This window comes from Rhinolophus ferrumequinum, chromosome 6, assembly GCF_004115265.2.
Source record: "Rhinolophus ferrumequinum isolate MPI-CBG mRhiFer1 chromosome 6, mRhiFer1_v1.p, whole genome shotgun sequence".
Classification (NCBI taxonomy): Eukaryota; Metazoa; Chordata; class Mammalia; order Chiroptera; family Rhinolophidae; genus Rhinolophus; species Rhinolophus ferrumequinum.
Genome location: NC_046289.1, coordinates 86,631,813 through 86,653,870, shown reverse-complemented (window position 1 = coordinate 86,653,870; position 22,058 = coordinate 86,631,813). Strand labels below are relative to the sequence as shown.

The window sequence follows — 22,058 nt, the reverse complement described above, 5'->3', positions numbered from 1 at the left end:
CTCATTTTTCACTGTTTGAAGCCATAGTACTTTCAAAGTTGATAAGAAAATGAACTAAGCACTTTTTCTCTGCAGGAGCTGCATTTCGAGGTAAATAAATGTTGCCAGTTTATAAAAGAAAGCTCCTAGTCTACAGAACAATGCAAATTATTAAATGTAGGTGGAATGAAAGAATTAGAAATTATCATTTTGCAACCCCTAATAAAATTATGATTCAGGCAAGAGTTATCAAACATTGTTAAGGCAATTACGTGAATGGTTAATGGGGAGTTGGACATTTGTAGGAAACTACAGTCGGACGTCACAGACTACTTTGTCTTAAGGAGAAAAAAACAAAACACAGAACTTTACACAAGGGAGTTGATCAAGATGGCCCCAAGCTAGTCAAGCCTTTAGCATTGAGTTCAGGTTTGTTAGAAATGCAAGGACTAGAGGAGTAAGCTAAACACCAAAAAAAGTAGTCAAACAATTACAGAAGGTGAGATGTTCTACAGGCGTCCAAGCCTGATCTCTTTAGCTAATCAGAGAAAGATTAGCTAAATCTTTCTCTGATTAGCTAAAGGGGAGGGTGACTAGTTTACATTAAACGTGACTTTAAATACATAACCAAAACCAAGTATGGTCCTTAATGAAATCCTGGTTTGGACAAAACAGCTCTAAAGGGTATTTGGGAGATAACTAGATAAATTTGAAGATGGAATAATAGATAACATTAAGAAGTTGTTATTTATTTTAAATGTGATAATATTTTTGTTATATGGTAATATGCTTTTATACAGATGCATACTGAAGTACGTAGATGTGCAAGATCTAGGTGTCTATGATTCACGTCAAAATACTACAGAACTTAAGATAAAAGAAATTAAAATCCAAGTCTTAACTTCCTAATTCACTGCTGTTTCCGTAAATGCTCATTTATCATACGATATAATTACATGAAAGAACTCTCGCAGAGGTTCAGAGAAGTGACCTACTATGAGTGATAGCATTTTTTTTTAACAGGTACTGAGCTGAATTCAGCGATAACAATATTCTAATAGTGATACGCGCAAGGCACCGATCGGCATCAAAGCAGCATGATCAGAGAGAGCTTTCCCTCAAAGAGCCGAAAGTATCTAGAACAGCTTCTTGGTGTTTACCTCAAGAGAACAAGGCTGTTCCAAGATCATAGTTAGGACTTGGAAGCGTCAGCCTCACGAAAGCAAGCCTCATTTATTACATAAAATCATAATCCTTTCTGACTTCACCGCCCCTTACAACCAGTTAACTACTTCCCAAGTTGTGATGAAGGGACAGTTTCCAAAATCCCTTTCTCTCAAGCTACCAAAAAAAAAAACAAAAAAAAACCCTTTACCGTAACCACCAGCTTCATTTTATCTAGGGCGTAAAAATCTCAGAATCCGGAACTGAGAGCCTCCTTCAAACCATGGAGAAGACGGTGATAAATCAAGCAGCCGATCTAACTCGTGTGCCTTTTTTCCCTCTCCCTCTAAATCCAAGTGGCGGCGCTGCCCTCACGCCTTCCCCACACATCAGGTGTGCGCGGAGGTCTGTTTGCACAGTCACACCCGGCAGAAAGTGCACTGCGGACTCGGACCGACGTCTCCGCCGCCGGGCGCCGCACCTCTCCTTTCCCAACACTACCCACCCGCGTTCGCAGGTGAGTGCGCCCGCTCCCGCTCCTCAGTGGCTCGCTCTCAGAAACTCTCAATACGCTGGACAGGTGGGACGGCTGAAAAAGACCCCGCTGTGGCCCTGAGTCTTCCGCCCAACAACTGCGAAACGAATAAAGAGAAGCGTCACGACCCCTCACACTAACGCGTGTTCCGCGACGTCCACCGCCTGAGCGCCCAAATTAACCGACTTACAGATTTGATGGGATTCAGCAGCCGCTGTGAGACGAGAGAGGGCGCCCAAAACGAGGACTACTCGCGCTTCCCGCCCCACCCGAGCGGCCTGCGCGCGTCAGCGGTCACGTGCCGCATGTCCCCTCCCTACCGGCAACCCGGCGCTTCCCTCTCCCGGAAGTCGCTCTCCATCCGCGCCGGGCTCCTCCCACCCCCAGCGACGTCAAACTTAGCTCCTACCACTGCTCTGCCTCCGCCTCCAGACGCGGGGAGGGCCGTCGTTTCCTAACAATAAATCCTGCGGCTTCCGGGCGCTTACACAGTACAGGCGATCGTTTTAGAGTTCCTGACTTTGCAAGAGTTGCATGTGCATGAGTAGAGTTTGAGAGACCAGAGACTGGCTATTTGGAGGCCACCCACGCAGAGGCCTTTCCCCCTATCTGCAACTTGTGCTGCACTTGGTTCCGCCGAGACCCACGACGGTTCCGCCCCCTTCTTCCTTGTCATTGATGTTGTTGTTCTTGTCAGTGCCGCAGCCCCGACCGCCGGGAGCTGGAACCCGAGCCGGGGCCGCCCGGGCGGCGCGGTGGCGGCGGCAGCGGCAGCGGCTGCGACGGCTGCGGAGGCTGCTCCGGGGACTGCGGGGGCGGCCGGGGGCCGGCAGCCGTCGGCGGGGCCGGATGGCTCTGTGCGGGCAGGCGGCGGGCGCCGCGTCTCTGCCCAGCGAGCTGATCGTGCACATCTTTTCCTTCCTACCGGCGCCCGACCGGCTGCGGGCCTCGGCCTCCTGCTCGCACTGGCGCGAGTGCCTCTTCTACCCGGCACTGTGGCCCCAGCTCCGCATCTGCCTCCGGATCTCACCGGCGGAGCAGCCTCGGCTCGAATTCCTCATGCGCAAGTGCGGCTGGTTCGTGCGAGAGCTGCGCGTTGAGTTCGCCGCGGAGAATTACCTGAGCGGAGGAGGCGGCCCGGGAGACCGAGGCGGCGCGGATACCGGCACTGGCGGGGAAGAAGTCGAGGCCCTGCAGCTCTCAACCCGTTGGCTGGAAGTGCTGCGCACCTACTTGGAGCTGGTGCTGTGCGTGTTGGTCAGCATCCGGAACAACAGGTAGGCTCCTCTTGGTCCTTCCATCCACTCGCCTTCCTCCCCTCCCCCTCTCCCGGGGCTCAGAGTCGCTTCCTTCCTGTCACCCCGAAATAGATTCAGTGCGGATACGCCCGGCCGGCTTCAGCATTGCTTGTTTCAGTGACTGGGGCTATCAGTTCTAACCTGGCGATTTCCTGGAGGCGGGAGGGCATAACGGGACTCATCAAAATACTTGAAAAACAGTGATGTGCTTGGTGTTTATCAGACATCACTCCTGGCGCCTTCCAGGCACTCTAATTCATCCTCTCGGTGGTGGTGCGATGGAGCCGAGAGGCTCCGTCATTCTTCCTTTTACAGATGGGAAAGCTGAAGCTTGGACGGTGAGGCCTGAGTCTTGGGAGCAACAAAACATAATTTCGGTTTTTCTGACTCCGAAACTGTTCGTTCAACAGATAGTTCGTGGTGGGTGAAGGAGTAGGTATGCCACTGGTGTCTCATAGTTATAAAGATTCTCCCTAAAAGAAATCCTTGACAGCCATTTTCTTACCCGGAATAGTTTTGATTAACTGGGCCAGGCACAAAGAGTAGGAGGAGTGCTTGTTAAACCTAGGGATTGGGGAAGAGCCTGATTATCAGGGTTGGAAGTCCCAACGCCTTGCACCTCCAGAATCAACTTGTCCCCAGTGATTCACCTAAAAGTAGCACAGTACAGCATGGTGATTGTGTGTGTCGGGCGAATTGGCCCGTGTCTGCAAAGAATAAGCACGTTACTGTCCTGGTTTTGCATCAGGACTTGACTGTAATTCTGGGACGAACTTCCTATGTTATGACCCATTATCCTAATCAGTATTTCCCCTTATTTCTCTGTTGCTCTCTCCAAACTCCTATTAATTTTTATTTTCTGTATCTGGATATTCTAACCTTACAATTAAACTATGAGTTGGAAGAAAGTTCAAAGGGTCAAAAAGGAGCAGTGTACATAGTAATAATAGTTTAGCAGTTTACAAGTACTTTGATATGCACTCTTATTTGACCCTATGAGTTAGGCAGGACAGCTATTATCCCTATTTTATAGAAAGGAAACTGATACTTAACAGGGTCAGCTGATGTGCACATTTGTCATACAGCATTGTTTTTCTCCAAGAGCAGTGTCCTTACTTTTGCAATAAATACAGTATGTTGAATGCTAAGCCATATATATATATTTTTTAATTCTGTGCCTGAATCAAAAGGGCTGGAAATAAGCATATAGCTCCAAGTTGTATCTAGAGCATGGTTCCGTCATTTCGTGGCCTGTGTATTTCCCTTGCTTTTCACACCAAGTCATTCCATTCCCTTACTTTGATTTTATGTAGCAAGAGAGGCCTTCTGAGGCTATAAATTGGTCTTGACCAGGCTAGAGACTCCTGGTCAGAGTTGAATGTATGGCTACAGGACCAACTCACCCAGAAGTTGAAAAGATTCAGTCAGTGAACACTTAACCACTGATGAGACAGAGACTGGGGGGTGAATTCAGTGAGAACCAATTAGATTTTTCTGTTCTGGGACCCAATAGCACTTCTGAACAACCATCCAAAAAATGTGTGCCTTTGGTCTAAGTCAGAACAAGTCTTGCACAGTGCCTAGTTCCTTTTAAGTGTTTTAATTACTGGTTGGTTGGTTGGATGGATGGATGGATAACGTTATATAGGCAAAATGGTGGTATAGTATGTCTTCCCTTTGTTTAATTCTTCTCTCCCTCTCTTCTTCCCCCTACCACTTTTTTTTTTCCAGCTTTATTGAGGTATAGTTAACACATACAAGCATACCTTCCAGTTCTATTAGCATCCCCGACTACCTGTCTATAAGACCACCGTATGACTTTCCTTCTGGGTCAGCTATCACTTCTACACAAATACAACACACTATCATTCCGGATTTTAAGGTTTTCTTGTCATTCATTCACTGTAAGGATGGTGCTGCATGTTGTGCTGCTTTGGTAGCATATTCATTGTGTATGTCTAAAATTAAAGTGTAGTGTCATTACATGAATTATTTCTAATGATATTTCAAAGGGTTTTTTTAAATTATGTGTTTGAAAATAAGTTAATCTGACCTTTATTTTTGAAAATGTCTTGAGACATCCTAGTAATATTGGAAATATTAATGTGAGTGCTAAAAACATAAATGGACTAGTTTTCTTTAAATTTTATCAAATTTCATGTTTTAAACCAAGTTGTTTATTTGGCAACTGGTCAAGCCTATTCTTATTTCCTTCCATAATCACTTAAACTACCGACAGGTTCAGTGAAGACCAAAAACAACTTAATTTCATGTTTTTTGGTTTTCTAAAAATGTAAAATTTAATAACTAATGAGAAAAATGAACAGTTGATGTTGTTCTTTACATTTCCAAGTTAAATTTACAGTGGTTTTGTTTTATAATTTCTGCTGTTTTATAAGTAGGAACAGGGTATGAAACCTACCAGGTCACAAGCTTTATGTTGGCAGCCTTTGTGTTGATTTCCTTTATATATATAAGTCATACAATTCAGAATCTTATTTTGTTGTGTTCCAGTTATTTTCATGTCCCTCAGGAAAAGAACTAAAGCTATAACCTAGAATTGTGGGAAATTGTCAAGGATACCATTCTGCGAGGATACTCAGCATTTTGTTTTGCACGATTTCTGGATTTCATCTGCACATGTACTCTGAGTGACTGTAGCCACCTTACTGATATCTTAGGTGTTAGAAACAACTGATCAGGATCAAAATCCTTGAGGTACAAAAATGCTTCTCAGAGGGCGGAACACAGTCCTTCAGTTTTCAGATCTACCTTCTTTACAGGGTGCTAGGATACCTGCCTTCTTGATGAACAGTAAGAACAGAAACACAGTATGTACTCATTCAACTGTATTATAGGTTAAGTAGGCTGAAATTTTTTTGCTATTGTCTTACAAGAAATTGTACTTAGAAGTTGAAAATAATACATTTAGATATGTAGTTTTAGGATTTAATCTGGTTGTCAAGTTGAGTACTGCCTATTGAAAGACTATTTCAGACTCCTTAGGAAAAATGAAAGTTCATGGACAACAAGATTTATGATAACAGCTAACTAGACTCAATTATTAGAAATACTTACTCTTAAACAGTAGGCATAGGTACATTGTTATCATCTGGTTTATGCTTTTCTGGGCTATATAAATATTTTAATAAGCTTTTTTGGGGTGAAATGCTGGATTGGGGTCAGTACCTTTTTTAAAAGATGAGTTCTGCCACAGGTGAGAGATTTGTATGAGGTTGACTTTCTTTTTTAAATTCTGGGTTACAACTCTAACTAGATGTGTGTAAATTGACCATTTTGTGACTCTGCTAGCTTAGTAGTAGAAGGTCTTTAATAATTCTTAGATTTGGTCTTGGTGATTTGACATGGGCAGGGAAGGGGAGTCTTACCTTTGCATTGTTTTCTCAACACCAGTGCACCAAGACCCAATAACTGATAAGGCCATTTAAAAATATATCTTAAAATCAGTAAAAAGTTCTTTGGACATTTCCCATTACTATCTAAAATGGTAGGAAATGCCTTGAAGGTGTTATCACTAACAACCCTTGGCCTAATTTCTTGAAATATTTTTCCCCATCATAGTTTAATAAATACATGTAACGATAGCAGTTTACTTTTATTATTTGCTTAATGAAGCCCATTTACAGAATAAATATATTAATATATATATAGGACCCCTAACCAGTCTACACTACCAAGAGGTGGTTGCCCGTAGAGAAGTGAGACAGTGCATACTCAACAGACTCCTTACAAATTAAAGTGGTTCCATGGGGATAGCTTCAAGGTCTTTGGGATGGGATCAGACTCTAACCTGCTAAAGAAACTAACCTCCTGCGAGGGCTGCTGAGAGGAATTAGTGCTCTCTCTAGCCCATAGATACATTCTTAGAATGATTAAGAATTGATGGATGGAGGACAGGAAGTAAAAGATTGTCAGAGTGAAATATTTTTCTGTTTTAAATGAAGCTGTCTAGCACTTCTGAGTGAGGTGATTAAATTATTTGCATTTTAATGTGTTAGTTCTGAAGCTGCCTCGGAAGAGATCATCCAAAAGAGTTCACCCAACTTGATCAATTTATATAGGACCTAAGATGATAGTTATTTAAAAAATCTATTTTTTTTCCTCTATATATTGAGAGCCTACTGTGCCAAGCAGTGAAGACAACCTCATGTTCCCATGGACTCAACATTCTAGAGGGGAAAGGCAGACAGAAACAAGTAAACGAAAGAAAGTATATTTAGGTTGTGAAAATAAAAGAAAATCTGAAAATGAAAGTGGGCTATGTAATATTGACTAGGTGGCAATATTAGGTAGAGTGGTGAGGGAAAATCTTCGGAAAAAGACATTTGAATGACGAGAGTTGCCCATCTGAAGACCTGAGCAACTAGCATTCCTTGCAGGAAAAAACAGAAAGCACCAAGTCCTTAGGCCAGACATAATTTTTGGCTGTTGGAGCAGTAAAAAAGAAAGTATGGCAGGATCATGTGAATAGGGAAAAGAATGGTGTCCTGATGAGCTCTGAGATGTAGAGGGAGGAAGGAATGGGGTATGTGGGTTTAGGGATGAAATTTAGACTATTCTAAGAATAGAAGAAGTCACTGAAAAACTTTTAAGGAGAAGAGTAATATGATCTAATTTGCATTTTAAGATAATCATTCTGGTTTCTGTGTAATGAATGAATGATAAGAGGGAGCAATATGGGAAGCTGGGAGACTGGTTGAGAAGCTGTTGCATTAATCTAGGCAAGAGATGATGGAGATACAGTGGAGATGAAAAAAAGTGGATGGATTTGGAACATATTTTGGAAATAGAGCCAAGAGAACTTGCTGCTTCGATGTAGATAAAGAAAAGGAAGAGTCAAATATTCGTCATTTCCCTGGTAGACTCACTCAGTTTTTTTGTCCTTAGTACTGTTAAAATTGTCTTTTAATAACATGTTAAATAGCAATTTTAAATGTCAGTCTTATTTTAAAAAGTCTTTTCTGTGCAACCCCTGGGATTTGAGGATGATGGGAATTCTGCTGTGGTAACTGCGTAAGTAAATTTGTAAAGCAGATTCTAAGAAATCACTTTTAGTTAACAGATCTAATAAAGCTAGAAGGCATACTTTTATAAGCCGGTGACTTATTTCTGGTCTCTAACTCTGTGCTGTCCAATATGATAGCCACTAGCCCCATAAAGCGATTACAATTTTAAGTAAAATGAAAGATTTATTTAGTCATACTAGCCACATTTCAAGTGCTCCATAGTCATAGGTGGTAAGTGGCCACCATAATGGTCAGCATCGGCTACAGCATTTCCATCATGGCAAAAAGGTCTATTGGAGAACATTTCTCTAAAGAGTTTGTGTTTGTTTGATTTGGGTGTGACCATTCATTAGCATTTGTTAGATGACATACGTTATCAAAAAGTGTTATGTGGATGAAAACACACTTGATGGTGAACATAACTAAAAAGAATAGAATTGACCTGAAAGAATTTGATGCAATGATGTAGATTATTTTAGCTTTTATTAGTTTAGAAAAGGAAAAGCTGCATTTTATGAGCTACTTTACAGCATTATGAAAGGTTTTAAGCTTTTTAAGAGCATCTTTTGAAAGTACCAACTTCTTATGTATTCCTCTTTTTCATAGGTGATTAGACTTGGCTCTATTAACTCAAATTTAAGGTGGCTGTTTTGCATTTTGCCACTCATGATACTATATTACCAAAGAAATAATTTTGGGTCCTCTGAAATGAAAGGAAACATACTAAAGTTACTGCCACAGATGAAGCTCCCCAATTCTGAACCACAAAGAGAGAACGAGGTCATCATGAGCAAGACATCAGAAGCCTTTGGGTCCTCAATTGTACTAAACAGTCCAACAGAAATACCATAAAAAGATGAAAGGTTTTCAGCCCTCTGCAGTTAGACTGTAAGGAATATTTCTTAGGTTCATAGGTGGTTAAGATTGTTTTCGAGGAATTGCTCAAACTAACCCACTAAATCTATATGCGTAGGTTTTTATAAAAGGCTGTCAAAAACAGTGATGGTTGTTTAATTCATAGGGAAATTGTTATGCTTAAAATAAAGATATGTCTTTTCAGTGGAAGTTTTTGTACAACTTAAATATGTATATTAAAACTATGGTTGAAAAGATAAGTGAAAATCACAGGTTTTGAGAAAAGAATTTTCACTTTTCTGGGCAAATGTGTTATTTTAGAGGGAGTCCTAGTATATAATGTACCTGAAAACTGGTCTATACCCTAAATTTGTGATGTTTGAGGTGTACCTAAATGGGCCCTAGTTTTTGTCATGAACCAAGGTAAATATACTATTCAACAAACATTTGTTGAATGCCAGACACTGTTCTAGCTACTAGGGATACAGCAGTAGTCACAAAGCCCTGCCATCACGGAGCTTATTCTAGTGAGAAAAGAAGACAAAAATAAGTAAAATATATCGCACCACAGTTGGTAATATATGCATGAAGCAAAATGAGGCAGTGAAGGGAGATGGGAATGGTGGAGGTGGGAAAGAGTGTTGCTGTCTAAAATAGTAAATTGAAGGAAAGTCTCAAGGACAGAAGTAGTATTTGAAGAGAGGGGGTGAGCAAGCCATGGGAGTGTCTGTCGCTCTCGCACTCCTCGCCCTGGTCCTGGCCCTCGCCCTCCTTGCCCTCTCGCCCTCTCGCGAAGTAGCAGTATGCAGAGGAGTGTTACTGCAGTGGGACTATAACTGCATCCTAAGACATTGTTGAAAACAATGAGATGTAGAAGAGGTCGGCCAGATGAAGGGGAAGGTGATGTGGAAATCAATAGGCCCTTTTTAGGCTCCCCTTAGGACTTTGACTTTTACTGAGTGAAGTGAGGAGCCATGAAAGGGTTTTGAGTCGTGACATGATCTGATACTTCAAAAGGAACATTCTAGCACTGTGTTGGGAATAGTTTGTAAGCAAGACAAGGGTAGAAGGGATGAGCTGGCTTAGGAGACGGATGCAGTAATCCAGGCAAGAGATGACAGTGGTGTGGACCCGGATGGGAGCAGTGGAAGTGAGGAGTAGTATGATTTTGTATTTATTTTTATCTGGAGGCCCTCTAGAAGCGGAATGTAAGTATAAAAGATGAAATTGTTCAGCTAACATTACAAATGTCCCTTTAATTGCTACTCCCTACATAGGTCTAAAAATATTTTTCCTTTGACTGTTTTTATTCATTTTGTTTTGTGTTAATGACTTGTACTCCTTAAAAAAAAAAAAAAAGACCTAGAGTTTAGACACAGTTTATTTTCTGAAAACATGGCTTATCTTTGTACTTAACCACCAAGTACTTTCACACAGTGCCCTGTTCATATGCGTCTTGCGTAAATTTGAGTCATTCTGTTGAATTGTCCCGGAAGCTTCTGGTCTTCCTTATTGGAGTCAGTTGGAATTTTCATTTTCTCCTTTTTCACTTTCCTGCTTCATGTAAAGCAGTTACTACTTGGAATTTGCCTAAGTCTGGCCCTCATATGAACTATGGGTTCAAGATGGTAGGAGTATGTGGAAAGAAAGAAGCAGGTGGTGCTCTGCACAAGGATTCTTCCTTCCATTTGCCTCCAAATATCTGCTCTCATCACTTATAACACTAGGCCCAGGTAAATGTTTTTCTATCCAGACGGTCATCATGTGTACTCTTCTTCTGTTACATCTCTCAAGTGGACAAGGAAAGGTGGGGGAGGCCAGAGTTGAGCTACCTTTTAACCTGGTTTGCTATACAGATGTTGCTGGTAACTTCAAAAAAGAATCACACTCTTAGAAACCTCAAAAGGAAATTTTAAGGCAAAGAAGAAAGGTAGTCACCTAAGGCAAAAGACTGATCTTCTGTGGCTGAGACCCTCCTTCTCAAGCATTCACAACCACTCCATACAAAAGTCACCACCAGGGTCATGGGGCTTGGTTAGGCCTAGTCGTATTTCCAGTACTGCAGAGAGCTGAATAAGTATGTTCTTGACAACCCTTAAAATCATAAGCTAGTTTTCCCAGAGAAGCAGCAGCATTGAACACCGTGTGACATAGGCACCATTATTATCCCTGTTTTACAGATGGTGAAACTGAGGCACGGAGTAGTTAAATGAACTTGCCAGTTACACAATTAGAGTAATGACTGCCTTGTTTTCTAATTTTTTAATGAAATTTCCAAACACACAAAAACTAGACACAGTAAACCTATCACCCAGATTCAATAATTTAAGGCTTTTTCCACATTTGCTTTCTTTTATCTTTACTGAAGTATTGTAAAGCAAATCCAAGATATCGATGTCATTTTATACTACACAATTCAGTGTAAAACTCTGAAAATTCTGGACATTTTTATATATAACCACAATGTTCTTAATACACGTAACATAGTTATCAATAATTCGTTACTCTCAATTTTTTTAAAAATGAGTCTTTTTAAAATCTTTATTTCCAGTCCAAGAGTCTAAACTCATGTACACTTGAAATGTAACCATCATAACTTTTCACATCATTGGCACACAATGCATACTTTAATAATTGAGTGAGCAAAGAGTAAGAGAAGAGTCTGTAGGCTAAGTTTCTAAGTTATAAGTACTTAGTGATCTGATTTAGCTCTGGATCTGAAACTGATGACTTTTTAAAATAGGATTAAAGAGGAATGCAATTAAGTTGAAATTCATTCTCTTCTGGCAATAGTATGGGTTTTTCATGTTTTAGAAAGATTGATTATCAAACAGTTTATGATTTTGTGCTCTTTCACAACATATTTTAGAATTTGCAAAGGGACTAGAAAGTAGATTATATCCTATTAATATTACCATAGGAACGGAGCTAAATTAATTTGAAGAATTAAGATGAAAAGAAGTTTCTAACCAACTGTTACATGCACAATATGTTTTTGTTACATGCCTTTTGAGCAATTGCACATTGTGCAGCAAAGAACCCTGTTTGCTTCTTTAGCTCACTGGCTGATTCAAGAATGAATGAATGAATTAATTAATTAATTAATAAACTAAGTAAATAAAACTCAGGTCACAGATTTCATCTTTAAGTAAAAGGATTATGTGGCACAATTCCCTTGTTCTTTGTATGTCTCCTGGCCTCAAAAGAGGCCTCTGTTTATTGCCATGGTTCAGTAGGTTGTATTCTAGTGTTGTTGCCTAGATGTTCTCTTCAGCCTCTTTTTTATCATTTGAAACAATAATGAGCCACCTGGGAGCTATATGTAGTTTCTTTGGCTTCACCATAATCTGTAATCTAATTTCAACATGATACATGTGAAAATTGCCCTTGAATTGCCAGTGGGTTTTTTTTTTCTAAGTTTTAAAGTGAATTACTGTTTTCTCTATTGCTTAATAAATAAAATTTCATTTTGAATGGAAAAGTAAGTTCCTAAAATTTTTTTCCCACAAATGTCTATCATATACTACTACTCTAAAATACTCCATTTATAACTTTCCCAATACCTTTCAGTAAGGCAATTGTATTCAAGGACGTAGTTTAATTATAAGAATCAACATGTGAACTAAATGGGAGTCAGAACCCAAGTTCTCTACTTAGCTCTGCCCTAACTGGTATTGCAGTCTTGGACAAATCACTTCAATTTCCTCATCTATAAAGAGAAGCTGTTGAACTGGGTGATCCCACAAATCATTCCAGCTGCAAAAGTATGTCAGTGATTAATTACATATGTCAGAAGTTTATGCATGTATCATTGGTTCTACTGTAACAAGATTATTACCATTTTACTGCTGCAAATAGAATTTTTGTTAAATTTTCCTTGAGTGGCATGTTTCTAACATTGCTGGGATATTTAAAAATTACTAAAAGAAATCTACCAGAGAGTCTCTTTGTATTAATTTGTTAAACTTTACTAATGTGCAGGTTGTTCGTTTTAAATGATTTTAATGTGAATTAAGTTCTTATAAAGGTGAAAAGCTATGTAAAGCTAATTTAAATTTCTTTTCTGAAATCCCAAGTAGTACATGTTTGTAAAAATACAATATTTGAAAAATACAGAAAAAATAAAATTAAAAATTCACCAGAGATAATCGCTGGTAAAATGTGATGCATCCTTTTGCAAAATAGGATTAATAATCTCCATGTGGTTTTCCATTAATATTCTATCTTGTGCATTTTTTCACATCATCAAAAATCCTGTCATGCACTACTTAACTACTATTATAGAAAAGTCAAAATCCAGAATAATGACATCAAACCCTGACAATGATAATGGAACAACAGGAACTTTTCATTCATTGTTGTAAGGAGTGCAAAATGGTGCAGTCACTATGGAATATAATTTCTTACAAAACTAAACATACTTTTACGATACAATCCAGCAATCAATACTCCTTGGTATTGACCCAAAGGAGTTGAAAACATATGTCCTCACAAAAATCTACATGTGGACATTTATAACAGATTTATTCATAATTACCAGAATTAGGAACAACCAAGATGTCTTCCAGTGGGTGAATAAATATGTTAACTTTGGTACATCCAGACAGTGAAATTATTATTCTTTGCTAAAAAGAAATGAGCAATCAAGCCATAAAAAGACATAGAGGGGCCGGCCCAGTGGCTCAGGCGGTTGGAGCTCCGTGCTCCTAACTCCGAAGGCTGCCGGTTCGATTCCCACATGGGCCAGTGGGCTCTCAAACACAAGGTTGCCAGTTCAATTCCCCGACTCCCGCAAGGGATGGTGGGCTCTGCCCCCTGCAACTAGAAAATGGCAACTGGACCTGGAGCTGAGCTGCGCCCTCCACAACTAAGATTGAAAGGACAACAACTTGACTTGGAAAAAAAGTCCTGGATGTACACACTGTTCCTCAATAAAGTCCTGTTCCCCTTCCCCAATAAAAAAAAAGACATAGAGGAACTTAAATGCATATTACTAGGTAAATAAAGGCAATCTAAAAAGGCTAGATACTGTATAATTCCAACTATATGAGACACTACAAACAGCAAAACTATGGAGACAATAGAGATCAGTGGTTGCCAAAGGTGGGGAGGGGAGAGATAAACAGGCAGAGCACAGGATTTTTAGAGCATTGAAAAGCTCTGTGTAATATAACGATGGATATATGTCATTATTCATTGGTCCAAACCAACAGAATGTACAACACCAAAAGTGAACCCCAAGGTAAACTATGGACTTTGGTGATTATGATGTGTCAATGTAGTTTCATCCTTGGTTAAAAAAATATATATATATATATTTTGGTGAGTAATGTTTATAATTCTGAAGTCCGTTCCATCTATCCTTTTCACAGCAAAAATTTTTTAAAATTTGTATCCACTGTCTCTCTTTCCTCACTTCCAGTCTGACCTCTTCTCATCACACCACATAAATGACTTCCATTCTGATCATCGTGTTGCTAAGCCAAATGGACATGTTGAATTCTTGTAAGACCTCGCAAGCAGTGTTTGACACTACGTTGTTTTTTGTGAAAGTTATCCCTTGATTTCTGTGATTTCCACATTCCTGACTTTTCTCCAACCTCTGACTTCTCCTTTGCAGCCTTCTTCTCTAATTATTGAAGTTACTCACAACTTAACTTTTTGCCTGCTTTTCTTCTCATTTATATTCTTACCCGAGCCCCGTTGCCCCATCCACGACTTCAGTTATTATCCAGATAACTGCTCAGTTCCAGATGTGGAATTGCCTACTCGACATCTTAACTTGATTGTCTTAAAGACACCTCAAACTCAGCATGCTCAGAATAGAGTTCATGATGTAAATATTCTATCACCTCACCTCCACCGCCCCACTCAAAAAAAAAAAAAGGAAACCTTAATTAATTTCTAACTCATTTCTAAGAATCTCTGTCTTAGTGAAAAGTTCTACCATCTATGCAGTTCCACAACCCAGAAAATTTAGGAGTTATTCTTGACTACTGCTCACCTGCTATAGCTAATCCAGCAACCCTCCCTGTCCGTTTTAGCTCCTAAATATAGCTTTGAGACTCTATTTTCTTCACCTCTACCACCAAAACCCCACTTAAGGTACCACTATTTCTCATCTCTATTACTAAAATACTTTCTTAACTAGTCTCCCCACTTTAACTCTATCTCCTTCCACGTCGTTCTAACACTACAGCAATATTTTCCAGACACAAATTTAATCATGTTATTATTCCCTGCTTAAAACCACTTTAGGGCATCTCATTATTTTGAAGACAAACATCAAACTTTTCTATTTGATATAGAACTTGATCTACCGCTACAGCCTCATTTCATGTTCCCGCTCTCCATAGTCTGGATTCCTTTCGGTATCACAAGCTCAGTCTGCTCCCCTCCATTTCAGGGGCTCTATGTGCTTTTCCTTCTTCCTGTAACACCTTCTCCTCAGCCTCTTTCTCCTGGTTAACTCCCACATATCCTTAAGATCCGCTTTTAAGCGATTTATTTAGAGAAGCCTCCTGTGACTTACAGTGTCAGATACCCTGCAATATGTGACCCTGTAAGCTCGTCCTTCACAGTGCTTGAGTCCCGTCTTGTCTCCAGTAGAGTGCACAGTGCCTGGCACAGAGTAGGCCGTCAGAGACTATTAGTCTGAATGAATAAACTAATTACTGAGTATTCTTCAAGCTAAATTTTAGACTCATCGGGCTTCTTAGTGAACCTAAGGTTATTAATTTAGGAAAATGTGGCACACTATCAAGAAATGTTATTATTTACTTAAATCTTTTATCACTCTTGTGATACACATTTCTTATTAAAGATATCCTAAGTTATAAGTGGAATCTCGTATTGGCATTTAAGCTTTTTTATCTGTATTCAGTTTTTAGCTTTCTACTTTGCTGTAGAATTTTAATATTAGAAAAGTATGTATTTTGTAGCTAAAATTATCTGAAATTGAAAGATTTTTACATAGTTTTTTAATCTCTCTTGGTAATAAGCTATACATTTGATCATAAAACTGGGGAAGGTTCTCTAGATTTTAGTCAAAGAATATTTCTTACTGAGAAGGCATCTTCAGGGCAGTGCCCCCCACACTTGAGCATTTAACACGTTGACTAAGTTAACTGGTTTCGGAAAGTTTTACATAATTAACATCTACATAAAATTTAGAGCTTACACAGTTATTTCATATGTCATTTTGTTATTTATTCAAACCTAAACCCTTTAAGGTAGGTTTTACTATTACTAATAAAGAATTGAGGGACATTAAGAGACTTTTCCACGGTCATTAAAATATTCAGTTCCTGAACTAATTGTTAAACCCTAGTTCTCATTCCTTAAAGCTTATGCTGTTTCTTCTGTATCACGTTGCTTTTCATTGTATGTAAAAAGCAATCTGTGAGTCCTTAATTAGATTCTCAGTGAGTTTATAAGGTAGAAATTTTTCTAGAATACCCCTTCTGTGAATTTTTAGTTTTAATTTTTGTATTTTTGTATATTAATTATTTATAGACAATCATTTAAATTCTTTTCCTTGTAGGAACCTCCAGAAGTTTAGCCTCTTTGGAGACATAAGCGTTCTACAACAGCAAGGAAATTTGTCAAATACATACCTCAGCAAAGTGGACCCTGATGGCAAAAAAATTAAGCAGTAAGTTATATAGTTAGTGGAAAAGGGCTTATATTAATAATTTTAGTTTTTTCCTGAGACATTGTAAGATACAAGTCAGAAGACGAATGATTTTTTTTCTAAAAAGAACATATGTCCTAGAAATATCTTAACTGTGAAGTACAGTGATCAATATATGCCATTCCGTGTCATAAATATTTAAGACAAATCGAAGAATTTTCTGGGTAACTACTGCTTTTTAAACTGTTATTTCTCTACTTGCCTTTGCTATAACATAAGTTGTATACCATTAGTCTTTTCTACCATACTGGTGCTTTCCTTGGATGGAGAGTATATTTCTATATGTTTAATGCATCTACATGTTTAATACATCTAGAGGTTTAATGTATCTATCTTACTCACATTTAACTGTGAATTTAATGGTATTTAGGATAATAATACTTGTGGGTTGGATAGAAATTAACAGAGAGAAAATGGATCTCCACATTGCATGCCATTTCATTGTCTGTTTTCAAAAGGCAGTGTTAAAAGATTAGAGCTAACTATTAACAGGATCGTTGTGGCTTTTGTTTTCCTTACAGAATTCAGCAGCTGTTTGAAGAAATACTGAGTAATAGTAGGCAACTGAAATGGCTGTCCTGTGGGTTTATGCTGGAAATAGTAACCCCAACATCACTATCATCTCTCTCCAACTCTATTGCCAACACCATGGAGCACCTGAGTTTACTGGACAACAATATTCCTGGTAACAGCACCCTTATCACTGCAGTGGAACTGGAGCGATTTGTGAATCTGCGCTCACTTGCCCTGGATTTCTGTGACTTTACAGCTGAGATGGCAAGAGTCTTAACTGATAGCAACCATGTGCCTTTGCAGCGACTGTCTCTCCTGGTCCATAATGTTTCCGTGATGCACAAGTCTCTGGACAACATGCCAAACGATGAGCATTGGAAAGCCTTGTCACGAAAGAGCACCAGCCTTCGGGTCTATATAATGGCTTTTGATATCAAGAGTGAAGATATGTTAAAGATTCTGAAACCCAGTATACCACTAGAGAGGATTCATTTTGACAGCTACATCACTTGTGTTTCGGGGGCTATTGTTGATCTCATATCCAGGCAGTATGACAAGTTCCTCACTCATTTTATATTAATGAATGATGTGATTGACACGTCTGGTTTTCCAGATCTTAGTGACAACAGAAACGAAGATCCGTTGGTTTTATTAGCATGGAGGTGCACAAAGCTCTGTCTTCTGGCAATTCACGGTAAGTGATTTTTGTTCACTATAATTTGATATTAACAGTACATCTAAAACATTTTATGTTAATAGAAAGATAGCACTGGTATTTATAGTGTCAAGAAATCTTATAACAGGGCCAGCCGGATGGCTCAGTTGGTTAAAGCAGGAGCTCTGAACAACAGGGTTGCTGGTTTAATTCCCACATAGGCCAGTGAGCTGCACCCTCCACAACTAGATTGAAGACAACGAGCTGCAGCTGAGCTTCCAGAAGGGCAGCTAGATGGCTCAGTTGGTTAGAGCGTGAGCTCTCAACAAGGTTGCCAGTTCAATTCCTGCATGGGATGGTGGGCTGCACCCCTGCAAATAAGATTGAAAATGGCGACTGGACTTGGAGCTGAGCTGTGCCCTGCACAACTAGATTGAAGGACAATGACTTAGAGCTGATGGGCCCTGGAGAAACACACTGTTCCCCAATATTCCCCAATAAAATTAAAAGAAAACAAAAAGAAATCTTATAACAAATTGATATGCAGATTTTCATACTTTTTAAGGTCTGTAAGATATACCTGTTACGAGTAGAAAGTCATATTTCTACCTCAAGTGTTCTGCTCAGAGTTCCCTGTTATTTTTTTCTTCCACTGTATGATGGCATTTCACAAAAATTTATCTAAGAAAACATACATATTTATGTACCTACAGTAGATCTGTTTCCTGTAATCACAGATCTCTTAAAAACATAACACAGAAAGAAGAGAACGTACAATTTCTTTCATGCTTCCTGCCTCATCTTCTAGATTCTAGGTCTCAACATAGTAATTTGTATGACATTTTTTAATGGTGGTTCCACTGATTGGGCATATTCTTTTTCTTACTAGGTCCTTTCATCTTAATACAAAGTATTCTCATTTGCAGAGCGAGTTGCTATTCTGACAAATTAGAAGAACATTTTACCTCCTTTTTTGGTACTTATAAGAGATTTATAGGATACAAAATAGTCTCTATGAATATCATAAACTCTTTTTTATTAGCCATGTTTCATTATTTTTGAAAATACTTTTTTAGCCTGCATATGTGTCTTCCTTTTCAAGTTTTGCTTTATATCTTGGTCAGCAAGCAGAGGTAGTAGCTAAGAATAGGCCAATACTGAAGTTAAGAAGTAAAATGAGGATTTTTCTAAGGATAAAGAAATGTCAGGTTATTCAAAAGTTAATTTAACCCAGTCTTTTTAAAGCTTTGTTTTTTCTTTTAAGAAATAAGATGTTAGATACAGCTAATGCCCCTCCATCTATTCCCCTTATTCCTTCCCAGGGGTAATAATTATTCTGAAGTTAGTACTGATCATTCCCATGACTGTTCCGTACTTCACATAGTTACTGACAATTAACAATTTATCTTTAAAGTTTAAAGTGTCACTTCATAACTTTGAACTATGTATGATTTTTCACTAATGAAAAAAATACCAGTTTGCTATGTATTAGATAAAAATTTTTCTTTACAATGCATCACTATCCAAAGCTATATATTATACTTTAAATGTCCTTGATTCTACTAAATGCAGCAATATCAGCATAGGATTAGCACCTTCCAGTTCACCACCCACGGTGATGTTCTTGGAGACGAAATTAAACTTCTAGGCTTTTTTTTTTTCTGGCTAAACAATCATACTTGCTTTTCAATCTCTAATCTCAATATATATTTAAAGGAAAAGGACCAAAGTGGTAATTGAGATAAAAATTTGTGCAAGACTTACCAAATAGACAAAATACAACGCAAGGAAATGACGGTGCTTGTCTTTTGCTTATTTTCAAGGTTACACGGTGTGGGCACACAACCTCATTGCCATTGCTCGTCTTCGTGGCTCTGATCTAAAAGTACTTGAAGTCACCGAAGAAAGCATTGATTTTGACCAAGGTGAACTGGCCGACCAGGATGTGGATCCAGTGCATAACCTTATTGAGCAGGTATCCCTGGGCCTGGGTCAACCTTGGCACGCAGTCATGGACATCGAATCACTCAGTGTCTTCACTGAACCAAATCGTCACTTCTACAGAGAGATGCAAAGCTTCAGCGAAGACATTTAGCTTGTTTTTAAATGTACAATTCCTGTGGTTACATATGCAAGTAGGGTCCTATTATGTTTTTTTCAGTAGTGTGAATTAATCCCTTTGTGCTGTGTGTAATCAGTATTAGCTTCATAGAATTATATGTGTATATTCTACTTCTTGATCAAAGAACGTAGTCGGGTATTGGTTTAGAAGTTCAAAGTGACAATGTATAGGGTTTTCACGGTTAATGGACTTGTTACTAAACCTTAAGAATATACAACTGAAGGCTGTCTGAGGTTGCTGGCTAACTTTATTTTTCACTGAGTTACTCTGCCTTTTCGATGTTTCTATTCTTTGTGTGTCAGAGTTCAGAACTCAGGAGCCAAAATATTTTTATACATATATAGATATATATCCATAGCCTGGTGGATTTGTATGCAATGCACTGCATCCACGCATTCTAATAGCATTTCATTAATTTTTATTTGAAATGGAAGGGAGGATAATACCCCAAATGAGTTATCTTTAACAGAAGAACCAAGACTTTAACCTTCATTACATATATAAAATTGATATCACCAATTCCCATTCTGAATTTTGTATAGTACTAGGTTAGAATATTGCTTAACCCTTTTTTAAATGCATTTACATAGACATGAATATTCAAATTGTTGGATTTTTTTTTTTTAAGACTATATCTGACATAATTTTATTCATCGATAACATTATATTTTCAAGTTAGCTTTTTAGCCCAGATTTCAAATAGTAGAGGAAGAAAGAAACTATACCCCAGGGTAAAACCTCTTAAGAGAAAATCAAAACCCAGAGTTGTAAACACATATGCTTGCAAACAAACATTAGTCGTGAAATCCCTAGCAACAAGTCACTGGATTTTTCTCTGTCAGCGCGCGTGTCAGCTGCCAAAGAATAGACTTAACTGAAGAAGTGCCCACATGCTGGCAGGGGCCGGCCCACTCTGGCCAGCCAGATACTGCTAGATTGTAATATTTAAGGTCGAATTTCGACCTGTGGTACACAGCTGTGCTGTGGCTCAGTCAGCAACCTCAGAACTCTGAAAAACAAAACAAAAAAAAAAAAAACCATGCACCTGTTTCACTGTGAATAGTGAATGTAAAGTAGAAAGGAAAAACTGAACGCTTGTTCTATCACAGGTATGAGCTGCTATGATACATGAAGAACATTCCATGAAGTATGTTTTAAAACCTTGTTATATCTGAGAGGCTTTAAAAGCCGATTTAACTGTTTCAGGGCAACCGCGGTACAGACGTGGTCTCTGTGAGACTTCCACCTGACCCCAGTTTTAAGTGGTACGAATGTTGTGCATTTAATGTTAAAGGACAGTCTGCAATAATAAAGTAAGTAGCCAACGTGGGTGCCCAGCAGTGCTGAGACCTGGCTGCTCTATTGTAAGCTTTGGAAACACAATTTATGCAACAGATGTCCAGATATGATTCTATTTATGGAAAAAGTTTATATGTGTTTTACAAATGGTTTTACCATCTTATATTAAAATGACCTTTTGACAGGTGTGCACTGTTTTGTCTCCAGTGAGCACATACCATGCGGATTTTATATGTACATCAGTAGTGTGAATCCACTGGCACAGTGTGTGTAAATGCCAGATGTGGTGAGATTTTATCTTATAAATGTGATCAGATAAAATAACTCCTGACAGAAACTGTAAGGAAACCAGCTGAATGTTTGACCTGGTGACTGATGTTATATGGTTTATGTTAAATGTATATTCTTTTAATCAATGAATAAAGCATTAAAAAGTGATCACTGAAATATATTTTATTGTATATGAAGCATGAAAACTTTTAGTGTTAAATAAACTGCAATAATCCTTATATTGTGTATAATCATATGTTAGCTCCTATTGTAATCTGGGCAGCAAAGCTTAAATTTGAGAATATGTCATAAAAAGTATTAGGTAGAGTAGTTTGGAAGTTTTAATTTTTTTAACTCACTTGGGCAAAAGACAAGCTTAAAGCCAACAAAAGACTAGTTAGCACAAAATCCAAGTGTGTTATGCATTTAGAAGACATTACTGATGTGGTAAAACAATTAATAGATTATAAGAACTTAGTTTTAAAAATTCCTATTCTGGATGCAAAAATATTTTAATATGCCAGTATTAAATAGTTCATGAACCCCTGTATTCCTTTAGTTTGGCTTTGAAATCTCCATTCTCGGGTACTGAAAAAATAGCTGTCACTTATGAGAAAGAAAATGGCGTCTTTTCCTTCTTCCATCTTT

The 22,058-nt window shown here is 38.6% G+C and overlaps 1 protein-coding gene across 1 annotated transcript; it reads left to right on the top strand.

Annotated features, from left to right (window-relative positions):
* Positions 1-2,022: 2,022 nt before the first annotated feature.
* FBXO33 (F-box protein 33) lies at positions 2,023-21,574 on the top strand. The gene is made up of 4 exons (XM_033108366.1): positions 2,023-2,955; positions 16,402-16,512; positions 17,073-17,758; positions 19,543-21,574. Exons 1-4 carry the CDS (start codon positions 2,357-2,359, stop codon positions 19,812-19,814), a joined length of 1,668 nt encoding a protein of 555 aa, XP_032964257.1. The 5' UTR covers positions 2,023-2,356; the 3' UTR covers positions 19,815-21,574.
* Positions 21,575-22,058: the final 484 nt, after the last annotated feature.

What these genes read in the sequence shown, in the direction of transcription:
- FBXO33 (XM_033108366.1), top strand. Translation starts at nt 2,357, where the DNA reads ATGTTGTTGTTCTTGTCAGTGCCGCAGCCCCGACCGCCGGGAGCTGGA. An exon ending in GTCAGCATCCGGAACAACAG is followed by an intron (nt 2,956 to 16,401) that starts GTAGGCTCCTCT and finishes TTTTCCTTGTAG; the next exon opens with GAACCTCCAGAAGTTTAGCC. An exon ending in CTGTCTTCTGGCAATTCACG is followed by an intron (nt 17,759 to 19,542) that starts GTAAGTGATTTT and finishes CTTATTTTCAAG; the next exon opens with GTTACACGGTGTGGGCACAC.